Source organism: Pelophylax lessonae (assembly GCF_965119305.1).
Source record: "Pelophylax lessonae genome assembly, chromosome: 10".
Lineage (NCBI taxonomy): Eukaryota > Metazoa > Chordata > Amphibia > Anura > Ranidae > Pelophylax > Pelophylax lessonae.
The window spans coordinates 18,978,081-18,999,293 of NC_138777.1; the positions used below are offsets into that span (position 1 = coordinate 18,978,081).

A 21,213-nucleotide genomic window follows, 5' to 3' on the forward strand; every position below is an offset into this window, starting at 1 on the left:
CGCCAAATGCAACATGCAGTTTTATTTTTGCTGTGTCCTCAAAGTAAAACATCACAGCATATGTATACTGTGCATTCCCTTTTATAGGTAGCTTAACTGCCTTGTTCTACCCCCCCCCCCGAGACCATATGTATATGTGCATTCCCTTTTATAGGTAGCTTAACTGCCTTGTTTTACCCCCCCCCCCCCCCGAGACCATATGTATACTGTGCATTCCCTATTATAGGTAGCTTAACTGCCTTGTTCTACCCTCCCCAGTGTGAACAAGCCCTAATAGTAAAAATAAAAAGTAGATTTTGCTGCAATTGCAGTGATTCTGTTCTGCCACTAGATGTCCTCAGTCTTTTAGGCTCAGTGACAGCCTGCATCATAAAACCCATCTCCTCTGACACAAGGCTGTCATGGAACAATCATTTTGGGAATTCAGTGGCGGTACCGCTCGCTAAATGCAACATGCACTTTCATTCTTGCTGTGTCCTCAAAGCATCACAGTATGTGTATACTGTGCATGCCCTTTTTTTACGTGGCTTAACTGTCTGGTTTTACCACCCCCTCCCCAGTGTGAACAAGCCCTAATAGTAAAAATAAAAAAGTAAATTTTTCTGCAATTGCAGGGATTCTGTTTGGCCACTAGATGTCCTCAGTCTTTTAGGCTAAATGACAGCCTGCATCATAAAACTCATCTCCTCTGACACAAGGTTGTCATGGAACAATAATAATATTGGAAATTCTGTGGCGGTACCGCATGCCCTTTTTTTAAGGTGGTTTAACTGCCTGGTTTTACCACCCCCTCGCCAGTGTGAACAAGCCCTAATAGTAAAAATAAAAAAGTTGATTTTTCTGCAAAAACCCATCTCCTTTGACACAAGGCCGTCATGGAACAATCATTTTGGGAATTCTGTGGTGATATCACCCGCCAAATGCAACATGCAGTTTTATTTTTGCTGTGTCCTCAAAGTAAAACATCACAGCATATGTATACTGTGCATTCCCTTTTTTAGGTAGCTTAACTGCATTGTTCTACCCCCACCCCCCTCCTCCCCCCAGACGCCAGTGTGAACAAGCCATAATAAAAAAAAAAAAATAGATTTTTCTGCAGTTGCAGTGATTCTGTTCTGCCACTAGGTGTCCTCAGTCTTTTAGGCTCAGTGACAGCCTGCATCATAAACCCATCTCCTTTGACACAAGGCTGTCATGGAATAATAATTTGGGGAGTTTAGATAAAAAAAACACCCACAACAGGTTTTAACCCTTCCTCGCTTTATAAAAACCCCCCCAAAAATAGCTCATGCTGTATTGTATATATTATACTGTAAGTGACGTGCAATTGCTGACTCACCAGTATCTGTGAGAGTACAAGGAGGCAGATACTGCCCCCAATAGTCAATATATTCCAGAGTGCGGCCCAGCTGTACTGCCCATCGCCCACCACATCCTGGAAATGCTCCATCCCGGCCTGCAGGTGCTGCTGGTCATCTACCTCATCCACGGAACCCATGTCTGCCGGGAAGGACCTGTCATGGATGGACCTAAAGAAGGAAAGCATCGATTAGCATCACACAGAAAAGCTAAAGCCCAAGTTTGAGCCCCAGCTCATACATTTCATGAAGTTATAGCTGCTTCCATTGTTTTTATTTACAAAGAACTCAAACTCCCATCATTTCAGATCTTTATACAATTGTGAATCCACAGCGTACATAGAATTGTGTATCAGAAAGTGTTTGAGAAACCAAGATTTTACAGTGGTCATTAAAACAGAAGTAAGAGAAAATCTCCCAGTTGGAGACTAGACTCCTGAGATATTTACACGTCCTATTTCCAAGGGCTTGTTTACACTTGAAGTTCTGGAGAAATCCTGAACAGGGCTGAACTAGGGGGCTAGAGAGAAGGAGATCTTAAGAAGAGCAAAGTGGATGGTGGATGGAAGAGGTTCTGGAGAAATGGAGAAATCCCGGAGGCGAGCATAGGTGGAGGTGATGAAGGAGCTTGAAAGCATAAGGTCTTGGGAGGAGGGAAGTGGAAGGTAGATAAGAAAGGCTTTGGAGAAGTCCTGGGGGCAAGCCTGTGACAAGGAGGCAAGAGTGCAGGAGGCCTTGAGAAGTGCAAAGTGGAGGGTGGATGGCAGAGGCTCTGGAGAAGTCCTGGAGACGAGCATGGAAGGAGGTGACGATTGAGCTGGAAAGCAAGAGGTATGGGGAGGAGTAAAGTAGAAGGTGGATGAAAAAGGCTCGGGAAAAGTCCTGGAGGTGAGCATGTGACAAGGGGACTAGAGAGAAGGAGGTCTTGGGAGGAGGGAAGTGGAAGCTTTGGGTGATATTTTGAGGTGAGTTTGGTGATGTAGTTTGGGGTAGCGTTGTGGATGGCTTTGTATGTTATTGTTGACATTTTGAATTTTATTTGACACTGTAAGAGTGCCAATGCCCACCAGGCAAGAGTGCCATGCACATTATTGGCTGGTGGTGGAGTCTCTGTGGGAGACAGAGCTGAAGAGGAGGTGACTATTGCTGCTATCTATGTGTAGCACTGCCCCCGCAGGGACTGCTGGAAACTGACTCTGCGGGCTTCCCTGGTTACCAATAGGGATGATCGAACTTTTGAAAAGTTTGGTTCGGCCAGAACACCCGAACCTCCCAAAAGTTCGGGTCCGGATTCCAGAACCCCATTGAAATCAATGGGACCCAAACTTCGGTAATCAAAAAACACCATTTTGAAGCCATAAAACCCAATAAATGCCCCTAAAAAGTGCCTAGGGTTCTGGGTCATGCACCAGGGACTATTAATCACACAAAAAAAGTTCTTAAAAATTGTCGTTTTTGATAGAGAGACAATTATTGAAAAAATTATTGAAAAAAAAAATTGAGATTTCTTTGGATTTAGTGTCTGGGGGGTCTAAAAAGTGTACATGTGAAGTTTCAGCTCTGTAGCATGTCCAGAACCAGAAAAAAAAGATAATTTTTCTTAGAATTTCAATAGCGCAGGGATGTGGCTACGCTCCTTTCACGCCTGGGCGTTTTTGTTGCAGGCGTTTATTAGGCATTTTTTGGGCGTCTTTGGAGGCAGGCATGACATCTGAACTTCTGTATAGGGGTATATATACACACACATATATATATATATATATATATATATATACAGTGTATACAAATACACACATATAGGTGTGAAAGGAGCGTAACCCCATCACTGCAAATAATTTCATTAGCGCAGGGATGAGGTTCCGCTCCTTTCACACCTATATGTGTGTATGTGTATATATACATATATGTGTGTGTGTGTATATATATACCCCTACACGGAAGTTCAGATGTCATGCCTGCCTCCAAAGACGTCCACAAAAAAGCCCAATAAACGCCTGAAACAAAAACACCCAGGTGTGAAAGGAGCGGAGCCCCATCCCTGCTCTACTAAAAATTCTAAGAAAAATTATCTTTTTTCTCTGGCAGTCACTCTGACATGGATGAGTTTGGTCACCCTGGCATAGCAGTCAGAGTCAGTTCACCCTAAACTACATTACAGTTACCCTGAGACTTAACACTTTCCCTACAGAAACTAGATTATTGAATCTAACTATAGTGGTATATAGTACCCTAACTACACTGCATATCCTTTTCCGCACACTAATAATTGCTAAATGACACTTTTGAAGCAGGAGTAACAGAACTGCTTCCACTCTCTTCCACAGCCCCTGTATTACAGTGCTAGAGATTTGGCGGGGCTATGTTATATACTGGGGGGCGTATTCACTACTGATTGGCCTCTGGACCTCCTAGTCACTCCAATCACATTCCTAGCATCCTCCTGCCCCCTCAATTGGCTTTTACTGACGTTTCTGGTCCAATCATGGGCTTTTAAAGTCCCATTTCATTTTGGGCGGTTCTGGTGCCGAATTCCGAACTTTTACCGCAAAAAGTTCGGAATTCGGCCGAATTTCGAACAGTCAATGTTCGGGTCGAACTGATGGTTGACCCGAACTGTTCGATCATCCCTAGTTACCAACACATGGTTATAAGTAAATACAGTTCCTACATTCCTCTTGGCTCTTCGCTACAATGAACAGTCCAGGGGTATTGGGTTTTTTTTGTTTTTATTTTGCAATGGGGATAGGAGAAGGGAATAGTGGGACACTCCAATTTAACTATTACAATATCTGAGGACTTCTATCTTGCCAACTCCGCTTGTAGATATGGAACAGCCAGGCTGTTAATTCATCTTGCCACTTTAAGTCTCTTGCTTTCTTTATCCTCTCTCATAAGATGACTTAATGAACAATATTTTATCTTCATGATACTCTCCCTAGCATCCTCTTTCTGCTAATACCCATCCACTGACTATCCTATGAGCAGGGGTGGCCCCCCTCAGGTCAGGCCCCTTAACACGAGTTCCTGTACTTACGATACTGCAGAAACAGGATCTCTAGTGTCTCCCCTCTCAGTCAGCTTCCCTGGACCTCTGGGTTCAGCTCCTGTCGATTACTCCTCTGGCCCTCAGATCGACCTCCTGAGACCACATGGCACCTCTACAGAGGAGGAGGCAGCTGCCCCCTCACTCCGAGATTCCTATCTCCAACTAAAGACCCTGAGCACATGTGCTTTTATACAGTATCCCATCATGCACAGAGGCGACTTTCCCTCTGCCAATCATCAGGACTGTATCAAAAGCCTATGCACCCATTCATCAGGTTTCCTCCCTCTGTCCAACATGCCTCCCTATTGGACCAGCGTGAAACACTCTCTAGACTGAATGAATTACATACTGAGCACAATGAGCAGACCTCACTAACAGATCCTGCTCTCTGGTAGGCAGAGAACAATATAGATTTACCTGCAGCCCCTCTGATAGGCAAACAGAGTTCAAAACTATACTCTCTCACTAACACCTACCTAGGAGGGTGCTACACATGTATAGCTGAGCGAAAAATGAAAAAAATATATAACTAGAGATCTTCTTTTAAAATTTCAATAAAACATATGTTAACCACTTAAGGACCGCCCGCCGCAGTTATATCGGGGCAGGCAGCCCCTCCTGCATGAACCGACGTGGACCTACGTCGGTCAAGCAGGCAGCTAGGGGGTGAGTGGGCACCGCCGGCGGCACACTCCTGTCCCCGCTCGTCGGCGGCGAAGCCGATGCACAGATCAGGCGGCTCTGATTGCCGCCTGACACCTGCGATCGCTCCCTGCTGAGAGAGAAGATCGGTCAGCTGTTGTAATCACAGCCAACCGTTGTTCTCTCTGAAATTATCACAGAGCGTCTGTGACCCTTCTATATAGGATCACAGGTCTCTATGGTCATTTCACAAGCCCCGCCCCATACAGTTAAAAAAACTCCCATAGGCTCACATTCAACCCCTTGATCACCCACAGTGTTAACACCTTCACTGCTAGTGTCATTAGTACAGTAACAGTGCATATTTATTGCACTGATTACTGTAGTAATGTCACTGGTCCCCCCAAAAGTGTCAAAAATGTCAGTTAGGGGTCCGATCTGTCCGCCGCAATGTCGCAGTCCCGCTAAAAATCGCAGATCGCCGCCATTACTAGTAAAAAAAAAAACAATAAAAATGACATAAATCTTTCTCGTAGTTAGTAGACGCGATAACTTTTGCGCAAACCAATTAAAATACACTTATTGTGATTTTTTTTACCAAATATAGGTAGCAGAAAACAAATTGGCTGAAAATTTAAAAAAAAATTAGATTTTTAAATTTTTTTGGGGGGGAATTTCATATAAAAAAATGTGAAAAATATTGTTATTTTTTCAAAATTTACACTCTTTTTTTGTTTATAGCGCAAAAAGTAAAAATCGCACAGGTGATCAAATACCACCAAAAGAAAGCTCTGTTTGTGATAAAAAAAGGACGTAAATTTTGTTTGGGTACGGCGTCGCACAACCGTGCAATTGTCAGTTAAAGTCGCACAGTGCCGAATCACAAAAAGTGGCCTGGACGTAAGACAGCAAAATCCTCCGGAGGTAAAGTGGTTAAAATTTCAATAAAACCTATTTTAAAAGAAACAAAATAAAACAAAAACAGATTGACGTGCTATCGGCGGTGTTCAGTGTGGTCCCGGCCTCTGTGGTCCTGAAAGCCAACATTATGTGCAGAAGGTGACAATCCCTAACAATAGCAAGCTGGAGGCATGAATGGGAGGATTAAAATAAATGTTCTTTTCCTCTGTTCAGGGCGATGCTCACATAGCGGCTGACTATTCGCAGTGTACACACAGGAAGGCAGGAGATGCTTCTCTCTCTCTGTGTCTGTGCCTTCTCCTCTGCACGGTGACTCATAGGAATATATTTGAATTCTGGACATGTGCGCAGTCTGCGTGGGGAAGATGGAGTGTGGGCTGGAGAATTGTGTGTAACTGCATCCAACCACGGAAAGATACGCCGCTCCTTATAATGTATGCATCCTTTTTTTTTTTTTTTCTCCCCGTACAGCAGGACCGGATCTGCATCACTGGAGTCTGGAGGTTCGGAAATGTTGGCACCATATGCCCCCACACACACACACCACCCATCCTCCATCTAAAAGCTGCTTACGCAGAAAGCCATTCCTCCTAACTTTCCGAGATGGTGTCATTGCAGCACACGCATGGTTCCAAATCTCCTATTGCCATGTCCTTTTACATTATGAACTCTCTTGATTTAGGGTTCATTTGCACATGTGGCTAGGGAAGGGGGGGGCAGGAAAACCAGGCGGTTGATCTGCGGTTTTACCATCTTCCAACCACCTGCATGAATCAGGGTATGTACCCACTCAGGGCTGTACACCACTGAAGCAATAATTAAACAGCATGTTACCCCCAGTGCTGGGACAAGGTCATCTAGAGCCCGGGGCGAACATGCGTAACTGCACCCTCTCCCCCACCCCCAAGGAAAAGCAGGCGGTTGATCTGCGGTTTTATCATCTTCCAACCACCTGTATGAATCAGGGTATGCACCCACTTAGGGCTGTACACCTCTGAAGCAATAATTAAACAGCATGTTACCCCCAGGGCTGGGACAAGGTCACCTAGAGCCCAGGGTGAACATGCCAAACTGCACCCTCTCCCCCCCCCCCCCAAGGAAAACCAGGCGGTTGATCTGCGGTTTTACCATCTTTCAACCACCTGCATGAACCAGGGTATGCACCCATTCAGGGCTGTACACCGCTGAAGCAAAAATTGAACAGCATGTTACCCCCAGTGTTGGGACAAGGTCATCTAGAGCCCAGGGCGAACATGCCAAACTGCACACTCTCCCCCGCCCCCAAGGAAAACCAGGCGATTGATCTGCGGTTTTACCATCTTCCAACCACCTGAATGAACCAGGGTATGCACCCACTTAGGGCTGTACACCGCTGAAGTAAAAATTAAACAGCTTGTTACCCCCAGTGCTGGGACAAGGTCACCTAGAGCCCAGGGCGAACATGCCAAACCCTCCCCCCCCCAATATGTATGAGCATTATATATCAGCACCCCCCCAAAAAAAATATAATTGAGCTCTACTCTGCATGCTTGCCCCCTAAGTATATATTCCCCCCCTCCTCCCAGGGCAAATCCACCCCCCTGGTAAAAATCCTCCTTCCCAGCACAAATCATTGCCCCCCCATCCCTCCTCTCAGCCCAAATCCTCTCTCTCTGCAAACCCCCCTGCACAAATCGACCCCCACGATGTATGAGCAACAATTGGGACCCCAGAACAATGATACACCAACACTGGGGCACCCAGAACAATGATATACCAACACTTGGGCTCCCAGTACAATGGTACACCAAAACTTGAGCTCCAAGAACAATGATACACCAACACTTGGGCTCAAAGAACAATGATACACCAACACTTGGGCTCAAAGAACAATGATACACCAACACTTGGGCTCTGAAAGCAATGATACACCAATAATTGGTTTCCCAGAACAATGGTACACCAACACTTTCTAGAGCCCAGGATGAACATGCCAAACTGCACCCCCCCCCCCCCAGGGTAAACCAGGTGGTTGATTTGCGGTTCTACCATCTCTCAACCACCCGTATGAACCAGGGTATGCACCCACTCAGGGCTGTACACCACTGAAAGCAAAAATTCACAGCATGTTACCCCCTGTGCTGGGACAAGGTTATCTAGAGCCCAGGGGGAACATGCCAAACTGCACCCCCCCCCATCCCAAGGAAAACCAGGCGGTTGATCTGCGGTTCTACCATCTCTCAACCACCCGTATGAACCAGGGTATGCACCCACTGAGGGCTGTACACTGCTGAAGCAAAAATTAAACAGCATGTTACCCCCAGTGCTGGTTCAAACAACACAGAAAAAGCCGCTCAGGTGAGGCAAACACCCAGGTGTCGGTCGGATCCGTCATCCAGTGATCAGATATTCAAGGAAAAAGTTTGACCGCACTCAAAAAGTAAATGAACTTGGAGTGTTTATTCCCATAAACGAAAACAACAGTGCATCACATAGACATGGACATGGTTGACGCGTTTCACGACTCTATGGGTCGCTTCAGAATTGTGACTAATTTTGCCCTCTCTAGCTTTAGTAAATAAACCCCATAGGTTCCCAGAACAATGCCACACCAACACCTGAGGTCTCAGAACAAAGGTATGAAAGCACTTGGGGTTGCAAAACATTGGTTTTACAACACTTGGGATCCCATAACAACGGTATGCCAACGCAAGGACTCCCAGAAAAATAGGACACCAACACATGGGCTTCCAGAACAATAGTACACCGAAACTTGGGCCTCCATAAAAATGGTGCACCAACACTTGGTCTCCCACAACAATAGTATACAAACGCTTGGGCTCCTAGGAAAATGTACAATAGTACACCGAAACTTGGGCCTCCATAACAATGGTGCACCAACACTTGGCCTCTTATAACAATAGTATACCAATGCTTGGGCTCCCAGAACAACGATACACCAACACTTAGGCTCCCAGAGCAATGATTCACCAACACTTGGGCTCCCAGAACAATGATTCACCAACACTTGGGCTCCCAGAACAATGATACCCCAACACTTGGGCTCCTAGGTCAATGGTACACCAGCACTTTGAGTCCTAGAACAATGGTACAGAAACATTTTTGGTTTCAGAACAATCGTATGCCAATATTAGGGTCCCCAAAATAATGGGACACCAACACTTGGGCTCCCAGAACAATAGTACACTGACACTTGGATTCCCAGAACAATGGTACACCAACACTTGGGCTCCAAGAGCAATGATGGCCAAGCATGTCTCCAGACCTAAACCCTGTTGAGCATCTGTGGGGCATCCTCAAACGGAAGGTGGAGGAGCGCAAGGTCTCCAACATCCACCAGCTCCGTGATGTCTTCATGGAGGAGGGGAAGAGGACTCCAGTGACAACCTGTGAAGATCTGGTGAACTCCATGCCCAAGAGGGTTAAGACAGTGCTTAAAAATAATAGTGGCCACACAAAATATTGACACTTTGGGCCCAATTTGGAAATTTTCACTTAGGGGTGTACTTGTTGCCAGTGGTTTAGACATTAATGGCTGTGTGTTGAGTTATTTTGAGGGAACAGCAAATTTACACTGTTATACAAGCTGTACACTCACTACTTTACATTGTAGCAAAGTGTAATTTCTTCGGTGTTGTCACATGAAAAGATATAATAATTATTTACAAAAATGTGAGGGGTGTACTCACTTTTGTAAGATACTGTATTTGGGGTTTCAGAACAATGGTACACCAACACTTGGGTTCCCAGAACAATGGTACACCAACACTTGGGTTCCCAGAACAATGGTACACCAACACTTTGAGCCCTAGAACAATGTTACACAAATATTTGGGGTTTCAGAACAATCATATGCCAATATTAGGGTTTCTAGAACAATGGTACACCAACACTTGGGGTCCCAGAACAATGGTACACCAAAGTCACTGTTCATTTAACTTGCACGACATCTAACCTACAATTTTTCAGAAGGCACATGGGAGACATAGAGGTCAACTGAGCAAAAAAGATCAAAATGTACCTTTTTTGGTCATAAGACAAAACACCTTATATTGCATAAGTCAAAAACTGCCCATTATCAAAGACACATCTACACCATGAAGCATGGTGGCTGTGGTGGCATCATTCTTTTAGGATATTTCTCTGTTATTAAAAGGTAGATTGCGTAAAGCAAAATACAGGGAAATCGTGGCAGAAAACCTAAAACAGCCTTGAAGAAACCCGAGCCTACTGAGAATATTTGACTCCCAAGAAGACAATAACCCAAAGCTATACAAGAATTACTTGTAATATTAATGTCCGGCATTGGGCAATATCAACATACTGTACATATCTAATCCCAATAGAGAATCCATGACCACTTGCCAACTGCCGCCCGACTATATACGGCGGCAGTCAGCCCCTCACAGGCAAAGTGACGTATGGGTACGTCGCTAGCCTGTGAGGCTCTGGGGAGCGAGCGCGCGCCGCCGGATGCGCGCTCCCGCTCGGTCACGGACCCCCTCGCGCGTGTGCCCGGCGGACCCGATGTCCACCGGGCACTCGCGATCGTCCGTTACACCGGGAGAAAGGCAGGTGCTGATGTAAACAAAGCTGCCTGTCATTCTTCCCTGTGTAAGAATAGTGATCATACGGTTCTGCTATGTAGGACCGTTGATCACTGTTCTTACACCTCAAGCCACAACCAATCACAGTTAGAAGCACGCCCCTAGGGACACATTTAACCCCTCCCTCTCAAAAAAAGTTAACCCCTTCACTGCCAGTGTCATTTTTACAGTAACACTGCATATGTATAGCACTGATTACTGTAGTAATGTCACTGGTAACCCCAAAAGTGTCAAAAATGTCAGTCAATAGTCCGATCTGTCCGCCGCAATGTCGCAGTCCTGCAAAAAAAAAAAAACGCAGATCGCCGCCATTACGCGTTAAAAAAAAAAAACAACAAAAATGACAAAAATCTTTCCCTTAGTTAGTAAACGCAATAACTTTTGCACAAACCAATCAAAATACGCTTTTTGCGATTTTTTTTTACCAAAAATATGTAGCATAAAACAAATTGGCCTAAAATGTTAAAAAATTTAGATTTTTTACATTTTTTTGGGGGGAATTTCATATAAAAAAATGTGAAAAATATTGTTATTTTTGCAAAATTGTCGCACTTTTTCTGTTTATAGCGCATGATCAAAAAATCGCACAGGTGATCAAATACCACCAAAAGAAAGCTCTGTTTGTGGGAAAAAAAGGACGTCAAATTTGTTTAGGTACGGCGTCGCACGACCGCGCAATTGTCCGTTAAAGTCACGCAGTGCCGAATCGCAAAATAGGCCCTGGTCAGGAAGGGGGTAAAATCTACCTGGGCTTAAGTGGTTAAAAAGGATGTTCACTCTCGATCCCCATGGAATCTGAGGCTAAGAAGTTTTGCATAGAGTAGTGATCCTCAACCTCAGTCCTAAAGTACCCCCAACAGGTCATGTTTTTAGATTTTCCCTTAGATAAAATTGCTGTTCTAAATACCAAGCCATTGGTATTAATTTACAGCACCTGTGCAAGTTGAAGGAAATCCTGAAAACATGGTCTGTTGGGGGGTACATGGTCCGTACACACGTACCGATTGTGGGCCGTAAATATTCGGCCAACGTCCGATCGGCCGATTGTCGGCTTGTTAGTATGATGCTTCCGACAACCGACTGCGACTTTTCGGCCGAACAAAATCTGGTGTGCAGGCTATAAAATTTTTGTAGGCCAACAAAGAACGGCCGATTGTTCGTCAGTCAGTACAGATTTCGGCCGACAAAAATCTGATGAGCAAGACTGGGCATGCTCAGAGAAGAAAAAAACACACGGAAAGTAAACCATCACATGACATCACTTCTGAAGTAGATTTTTGTTGGCCGAGAAAATTCGTGTGCAGTCTAGGCACATTCCAACCAACAAAACACAACTTTGGACAAAAGTCGGACGATCGGTCGGCCGATAATCGTTGCGTGTGTACGAGGCATAAGGTTGGGAACCAGCGGCATAGAGGAAAAGGAAAAAATTGCAGTATCCAGGTGTGATAAATACATAAAGACATATCCACACAGACCTGAGGCTGAAGATTCTACTAAAGGTGCATCTACTAAATACTGGCATGATGGGAACAGATGCTCAATGTGCACATTTACCCATATCTGCGTGAGTATGGGTTTCCCTGTGCATGCGCAAAGATGGGCTAGTATGGAAATTCCAAAAATTCCCTCGCATTTGCAGATGTGTCAAAGACCTCTGCCCAAACTCAAGGGCTGGGGGGGAAACCCTTCAGCACATTTGCGCACATGCCAGAAAAGACAAAAATGGCAGTGCCAAAGGGGGTGGCAGAGCCAAAGAAAAGGAGACTGAAGTTCCTCTTTAGGCAGTTGTGTGTTTTTTTAAAATTGTAATTACTTTTTATTCCTTTGCAAAGATCTGTTATCATCACTTTGATATTGAATAGCTTATTTCTGTTGATTAGTGGAAAAAGGAAAAAACGAAACTAAATTAATTGTGGTTTTCCATTCTACGACAGTAAAGCATTAAAGCCTCCAAGGGGGTGGCACTACATACATATATTAATATATACTGTATATATATATATATATTTATATAGATATATATAGCTATATATATATATATATATATACACATACACACACACACACACTATAATTTCAAAAGAATTGGGACGCCTGCCTTTACACACACATGAACTTTAATGGCATCTCAGTCTTAGTCCGTAGGGTTCAATATTGAGTTGGCCCACCCTCTGCAGCTATAACAGCTTCAACTCTTCTGGGAAGGCTGTCCACAAGGTTTAGGAGTGTGTCTATGGGAATGTTTGGCTATACTTCCAGAACTGCATTCGTGAGGTCAGGCACTGATTTGGATGAGAAGACCTGGCTCACAGTCTCCACTCTTATTCATCCCAAATGTGTTCTATAGGGTTGAGGTCAGGACTCAGGCCAGTGCAGGCCAGTTAAGTTCCTCCACCCAAAACTCGCTCATCCATGTCTTTATGGATCTTGCTTTGTGCACTGGTCCAAATCATTTGGTGGAGGGGGGATTATAGTGTGGGGTTGTTTTTCAGGGGTTGGGCTTGGCCCCTTAGTTCTAGTGAAGGGAACACTTACAGCCGGTTCACACTGTTCCGACTTGTCAGGCGACTTGGTTGCCTGACAATTCGCAGACCGTGCTGTGCAATTGGAACCGTTCTAATAGGAGCGACTCAAGTCATTCCGACTTTTGGACAAAGTCGGAGCGACTTGCATTGACTTCCATTATGTGAAGTCGGTGCAAGTCGCGCCGAAGTCGCGGTGCACGGCGACTTCATTAAGTCGCCCCGAAGTCGTGTCGCCATAGTGTGAACCGACACTTAAGGCGTCATTTTGGACAATTTCATGCTCCCAACTTTTGTGAGAACAGTTTGGGGATTGCCCCCTTCCTGTCCCAACAGGACTGCACACCAGTGCATGAAACAAGATCCATGAAGACATGGATGAGTGAGTTTGGGGTGGAGGAACTTGACTGGCCTGCACAGAGTCCTGACCTCAACCCGATAGAACACCTTTGGGACGAATTCGAGCGGAGACTGTGAGCAAGACCTTCCCGTCCAATATCAGTGCCTGACCCCATAAATGTGCTACTGAAAGAATGCTCAAACATATCCATAGAAACACTCTTAAACCTTGTGGATGGCCTTCCCAGAAAAGTTAAAGCTGTTGGGCCAACTCAATATTGAACCCTATGGACTAAGACTGGGATGCCATTAAAGCTTGTGTGCGTGTAAAGGCAGGCGTCCCAATACTTTTGAAAATATAGTGTATAGGTGGACATTCAGTACTGCCTCTAATATGGCAGTAACAAATGATGTAATATATATATATATATATATATATATATATATATATATATATATCATGTATATTTCTCTGTCTTGATTGTGTCATGAACTGCTGAAAAATTCTGAACGCCCCCAATAGCCTTCCTTCCACAAGTAACTAGTTCTCTAGTTACGCAATTTGTGTGGGGATCAGGTAAGTGTTCGGCACACAGCTCCCCGCATGTATCCGATGTGTAATGCTGCAGTCACCTGCTTAATTAGGCACAATTAGTCATGCCGGTGGTGAAACTATGAATCACTCCATCGCTGCTACACATTCCTATCGCCATCCCTATTCCATCTTCCCAGAACTATCATTTGAACTGCAACCTCACCATTGGACCCCGGGAAGTGTTTAAGACATGATAGATCCTGCCCATACTGTATACTCACACACTTCATTTACATACAATGTATATCATACTTTGTATACCCAAAACCTCACCACATCAGGGCTGCCCAATCATTCCTCAGTGTAGCCAGGCAGATGCTAAGCACCATAGAAGCCAGTTGTGCTTGAAAAACACAACACTCTAAAGCAGGAATCCTCAAACTACGATCCTCCAACTGTTGCGGAACTACACATCCCATGAGGCATTATAAAACTCTGACATTCCCAGACATAACTAGGCATGATGGGAATTGTAGTTCCTGAACAACTGGAGGGCCATAGTTTGAAGACCCTTGCCCTAAAGCAGGGATCCTCAAACTACGACCCTCCAGCTGTTGCAGAGCTACACATCCCATGAGACATTGTAAAACTCTGACATTCCCAGACATGATTAGGCGTGATGGGAGTTGTAGTTCCTTAAAAACTGGAGGGCCATAGTTTGAAGACCCTTGCTCTAAAGGAAGGAGCCACACTCCGATGACATCACAAAAGCCTGACAAGTTTATTCATAGAGAAGACCAGATGGGTGAAACGCCTTACAGGAACCAACCCAGGGTGGAAGGTCACGATGTGTGCCATCCATCAATAAACTTGTTGACCCAACCACATACCTTCCACTGGGCCTTCCACCACCCAATGCGTTCAAAGAAGCCAGGAAGTTACTATTGCACATATTAATTGCCTCTCAATGGTGGTGGACACATGGGTCAACCAAACTTGGCCTATACAAGAAGTAAAGCTTATGGAAACTCTTGCAGCTAGAATGATTATTACCCTTATCACCTATGGGTGAGTGTGAGACCTCTAGGTCTGCTATGATACCCATATTTAAGTGCACCCTGTAAGACCACTCGTGCAATGATACCCGGTCAGCTCTTTCTCTCTTTTTTCCCTTCTTCTTTCTCTTTTTTTTTTTCTTTTCTTCTTCCTCTTTTTCCCTCTTTCTCCAACCCCCCAACCCCCCACCATTTTTACTGTTCCTAAGGACTGTAATACCTCAATTAGTGTGTTTCTTTGACTTGAATGTGGAACTTTAGAGCACTAGTCCATCAGCTGACCATGGGGTCTACTTATAAAACCTTCACTATGCAAATGTCTGAAGCATTCATGCAACCATCAAGAACAATCCCTGTAATTTGTGTAGGATTATTTTCTATGATCATCAGCCCCATCTAGTGTTCATAAAGTGGTATTTTCCTGATTTTGGGGTTTTCAGGAAAATACCACATTATGGCCAATAGATGGAGCTGAGTCAGTTTAAGACATTCTTACAGTGATTTTTATTTTTTTATAAATAGACCCCCCCATGTGTTAGCACAGAATTGTAATCTTAAAGCGGTAGTATCCCGCTTTTTGACACTTTTACCTACAGGTAAGCCTATAATAAGGCTTACCTGTAGGTACAATTAATATCTCCTAAACCGGCATGGTTTAGGAGATATTTGCAGTGCATGCAGCCGCTCACGCGGGCGGCGCATGGGCTCTGAAGGTCCGGGGGGACCTTCAGTTTTCCTTGCCGGGAGCTTGCCGGAAAATCACTCCCGCGTGCATTCGAGTGACGTCGGCGTGGCTCCGGCCAATCACAGCGCCGGAGCCGCCGAACCCGGAAGAGTCGCCGAGGGATCATGGCAGCGCCCGCAGCGATGTCCGGGGGTCTGTGTCGGGGCTTCGTTCTAAGGTAAGTAATACATAATGAGCTAGTATGCGATGCATACTAGTTCATTATGCCTTTGTGTTGCAGGTTTTTTTTTTTTCAATTTTTGGGTTTACAACCGCTTTAAACATTTAAAAATAAAAAAAATACACTTTATCCTAATATTTTCTCAAATTTGCAAGGGTGAGACTTTAAGGTTTCTGTCTGTTTACCTGGCTTCATTTATTCAGTAATATGTTGTTTGTAATATCGCAGTGTAAGCTGTATTTCATAGCATTTATCCCGGCACAACCCCAGTCATTGCCATCACTTCTCAGCACACACAACGCTTTTGAGGCTTTGTGTGTCGTGTTTACACAGAGCTCTTTTTCCACCTTCCCGGGACAAGGACACTCTGTGACAATACAGTGTAGATGAGAGGACGTGGTTGGGAACAGGACATGTTGATAACTGGAAATGAAATATAAATGCACTTCCTAAAATGAAAAGCCGATCTACTGCAACGTTACCCCCGCAGGGACTTCAGATATTAACCACTTCTGGACCGGAAGATTCCCCCCCCCCCTTAATGACCAGGTCCTATTTTGGGATTCAGCACTGTTACTTTAACGGACAATTGCGCGGTCGAGCGACGCTGTACCCAAATAAAATTGATGCCCTTTTTCCCCACAAATAGAGCTTATTTGATCACCTGTGCGATTTTTATTTTTTGCGCTATAAACAAAAAAAGAGCAACAATCCTGAACAAACAAACAAACAAAATGTTTTACTTTCTGCTATATAACATTCTCAAAAAAAAAAGAAAATGTAAAAATCTAAATTTTTTAACATTTTAGGCCAATTTGTTTTCTGCTACATATTTTTGGTGAAAAAAAAAAAAAAAATCGCAATAAGCGTATTTTGATTGGTTTGCGCAAAATTTATCGCGTCTGCTAACTACGGGACAGCTTTAGGTAATTTTTATTGTTTTTCTTTTACTAGTAATGGCGGCGATCTGCGATTTTTAGCGGGACTGCGACATTGAGGCGGACAGATCGGACCCCTAGCTGACATTTTTGACACTTTTGGGGGGACCAGTGACATTAATACAGTGATCAGTGCTAACAATATGCACTGTTGCTGTAATAATGTCACTGGCAGGGAAGGGATTAACACTGTGGGTGATCAAGGGGTTAAATGTGAGCCTAGGGGAGTGATTCTAACTGTGGGGGGATGGGCTTGTGAAATGACCATAGAGACCTGTGATACTATATAGAAGGATCACATGAGCTCTATGATCATTCTAGAGAGAAGAACGGTCAGCTGTGGTTACAACATCTGAACGTTCTTCTCTCTCAGCGGGGAGCGATCGCGGGTGCCTGGTGGAATTTGGAGCCGCCTGCCCTGTGCATCGGAGTCCCGCTGCCAAGTGGGGGCTGGAGCGCACCACTGGCGGCGTACGCTCGCCCCCCTAGCTGCAGGTGTGCGACAGAGGTAGGTCTACGTCATTTCGCGCAGGAGGGCCGCCCTGCCACAGTATATTGGTGGTGGGCGGTCCGGAACCGGTTAAAAGCCAATCTACTGTAGCGTTACCCTTCAAATATTAACTGGTTCTTCATCAAATGTGTAGAGGTTGCCTGTCTACCCAAGCAACAGTCCATTTACTCTGGCTCCAATGAACAGTCTAGATAAGTTTTTCTCAACCTTTTCAACACAGAGGAACCCTTAAAATAAATTTCTGGTCTTGGGGGAACCCCTGCCAAAAATGAAAAATCTCCATCTCATGACACATTAGCCACTTCCCGCAAACTCACGTAGATCTACGTGATCTGCAAGAAGTGGTTGTACCGGGGTGATGCCTGCAGCTAGAGGCATCACCCCGGTACCATTTTTTAGAGCCAGCGGTCGGCTTCAGGTGGTAATGGCCGATGCGGCTCGGGAGCCGCTCGGTCCTTACCCCAGCGAGCGGCAGGGGACGTCCATCCCCCACACTCCCGCCGCCTTCCGTGGCTCTGCCTGAGTCTCCCATCCCACCAGGAGACCCGAGCAACCAGCCGGCAACTCCGCCGGCTGGTTGGAGTCCCGAACAAAGCCAGATCCGGCTTCGATCGGGTCTCCGATGATGTAACCCGGAAGCGGCGTTAATGACGTCACATCCGGGTTACTCGGCGGCTAAAGGCGCCAAATTTAAAAAAGTGAATGTATTCAAAAATGCACTTTTCGGCATTTTGAATACATTGAAGTGCAGTGGAGGGGTTGGGGGTCTTTTAGACCCCCAACCCCTCCAAAAAGAGTACCTGTCACTGCCTATTGCTGTCACAAGGGATGTTTACATTGCTTGTGACAGCAATAAAAGTGATCAGATTTTTTTTTTTTTTAAACTTTGCTAAAATTACATAAAATAAATAGGAAAAAAAAAATTTAAAGCGCCCCCGTCGCCGTGAGCTCGCGCATGAAAGAAAACGTATACGGAAGTCGCGCCCGTAAATGAAAGTGCTGTTCAAACCACACATGTGAGGTATCGCTGCGATCGCCAGAGCGAGAGCAATAATTTAAAAAAAAGAGCTACTCTGTAACTCTAAACTGGTAACCATTAAAATTTTTTAAGGAGATTTTTTATTGACCGTAGTTTGTCGCCATTCCACGGGTGTGCGCAATTTTAAACCGTAACATGTTAGGTATCTATTTACTCGGCGTGACATCATCTTTCACAATACACAAAAAAATGGCCTAACTTTACTGTTTCATTTTTTTTTAAATGCAGTGAAATTTATTTTTTTTCCAAAAAAATGGTGTTTGAAATACCGCTGCGCAAATACCGTGTGACAAAAAATATTGCAACGAACACTATTTTATTCTCCAGAGTCTTTGCTAAAAATAATATGTATAGAATGTTTGGGGGTTCTAAGTAATTTTCTAGCAAAAAATACAGATTTGAACTTGTAAACAACATGTGTCAGAAATGGGCTCGGTCCAGAAGTGGTTAATGTGACAGTCAGTGGGAAGAATGCTCTTTACTCTTGTCATCATTGGGAAGAATTACCCCCCCTTACAGATAGCTAAAAGGAACAATGGTGTCATTGGGAACTTATCTGAGAGGCAGAAATTGCCCATTGCTTAAGGAACCCCTAGCAACCTCAGGAGGAACCTCTAGCGACCTCAGGAGGAACCTCTAGCGACCTCAGGAGGAACCTTTAGCAACCTCAGGAGGAACCTCTAGCAACCTCAGGAGGAACCCTATGGTTCCACGGAGCCCTGGTTGAGAAACCCTGGACTAGGGCACCTTTTGTAACCTTTTTAACATGGTGGAACCCTTAAAATAACTTTCCAGACTCAGGGAACCCCTATTAATAATTACTTTATCAAACGTTCACAGCACATTACTAGTGTGATGATCACTTAGAAGAATGCTTCGTACATTTGTGGTCATTGAGAAGACTCTCCCCATTATAGATAGCCAAAAATATAATTGTTCATAGTGGGTACTCATCCAAGAGGCAGAAGTTGCTCACTGCTCAAGGAACCCCTATGAAAAATACAAAGAAAAAAGGCCTTACATCATAATTATTACTCCCAATGTTAAGATCACCAATATGGCCAAAATATACACAAAGAAAAAAGTATTCCCTGTAGAGAGACAAGGAAAATAAAGTGGCCAGCGGCGGCTGGTGCATGATAATTTTTTTTTTTTTGGGGGGGGGGGGGCGGCAAAATGCCCGGGGACAGCTGGCCAGCCAGCAGTAAAATCTACCACCCCCTCACCCCGGGACAGACGGACGGCTGGCTGCCCAGCCGGACAGCAAGCATCCTTTCTTCCTCCTTTCCCGAGTGGCTGTGAGTCTCCTCCGTTATCTGCCATACGTCTCCTCCCTCTTCTTGGCCAATGGCCAGTAAAATCGCTTCTATTTTCAGCCAATCAAGAAAGGGGTCTCACAACCCGCTTCCTAATTGGGTGGGAGTAGAATCAGTGTGATAATAGCAAATATTCATTCACTATTGTCATACAACTGGGTGGGCTCAGGGCGCAGTGCTCTGTGCCCCGAGCCCACCCCTTTTTGAAGCCTATTAAAGCCTCTAGCTCTAATCACGTGCTTCAAAAAAAAAAAAAAATTCCCCATTGGAATCCATGCGTCCGGCGCCCTGCATGTAGATTAGGGGGCTGGACGCATGGATGGGGGTGCGACGCCCCTGGGCCCCCATTGGACGGATTGCCACTGAAAGTGGCCATTTCAATGACAAGAATTGTAGCATATGGGTATAAAAAGTTATTGTTTATTTATTTATTTTCTAATGTTATTTCCAATTTAGAAAGAAGTATCACAACCCCCCGACAAGGGAAAAAACACTCAGAACCACATTAACAACCACCAAGGCCCAGTGCCATCTTAAGAGCATTATAGGCCCCGGGCAATGCAGTGCACTGGGGCCCCGCCTACACAATCCCCCACGAGAATACAAATGCAAATCGATAAGGTGATATTTATTGGTACAGCAGTGCCAGGCTAATGACCGCTTCCAAGTTGGGCGGCTGGGTCCAGTGAACACACATACGGACGGGAGTCAGACTGGACTGTCCTGTGGGATTGCAGGGGGATTGGTTCTAGTGCATGCGCTTCTTCCATCTGTTGTCTGGCCCCCCCCCCCCGTGTGCCCCTTTTCCTCGCATTGTTGCCAGCTTCCCTTCTCTCTTCTTCTGCCAGCAGCTACTGCAGGCACACAGATGGATGATTTAAGAGGGAGAGCGGGGGAAGGGTCTGGTAAACATGTAATTTTCTGGACCCTTCCTTGCCTGCATGAACACAGTGAACAATCAGTACCAATCACTCCTGCGTCCATTCATAACTGAAGCATAGTAAACTGTATTTGAATGAATGAGCAGGAAGTCTCAGGGCGCTTCTGAGTCATTCATCTGTGCAGTTGAGGTTGCAGAGAAATGGACTGATAAATATATGTCCTCACTTTCGGCCGGGGGGGGGGGGGCTGTCATGTAGGCTGTATGGGGCCCCTTGATTTCTAACAGCAGGCCTAACATCCACATGTCAAGCATGCCAACATGTAGCAAAAATAAGACCAACATTGAAACGATAATGACAAAAATCATCCGGATGCCAAAGTATTCAACCACGCAGGAGTTCTATAACAGCGAATCGCAGTGTAGTATTACTAATGGACTTGCCTAGGATGGTTCTTAAAGAGGAAGTAAAGTCCTCCGTTTTTTTTTTTCTTTCTTTTTTTCTTCCCTGCAAAGTAAATTCATAATGTGCTAGTATGCATCGCATACTAGCACATTATGTGACACCTGCAAAAGAAGCCCACGTTGTCCCCGCT

General features: G+C 44.9%; 1 protein-coding gene across 1 annotated transcript in view; it reads right to left on the reverse strand.

Annotated features, from left to right (window-relative positions):
* The window catches only part of PTPN5 (protein tyrosine phosphatase non-receptor type 5), a 147,774-nt gene that overhangs the window by 65,785 nt on the left and 60,776 nt on the right, over positions 1-21,213 (reverse strand). The window contains exon 3 of the mRNA XM_082269989.1: positions 1,340-1,529. Within this exon, the coding sequence (XP_082126115.1) occupies positions 1,340-1,498 (159 nt within the window). The 5' untranslated portion in view covers positions 1,499-1,529. The remainder of the gene's footprint in view (positions 1-1,339; positions 1,530-21,213) is intronic.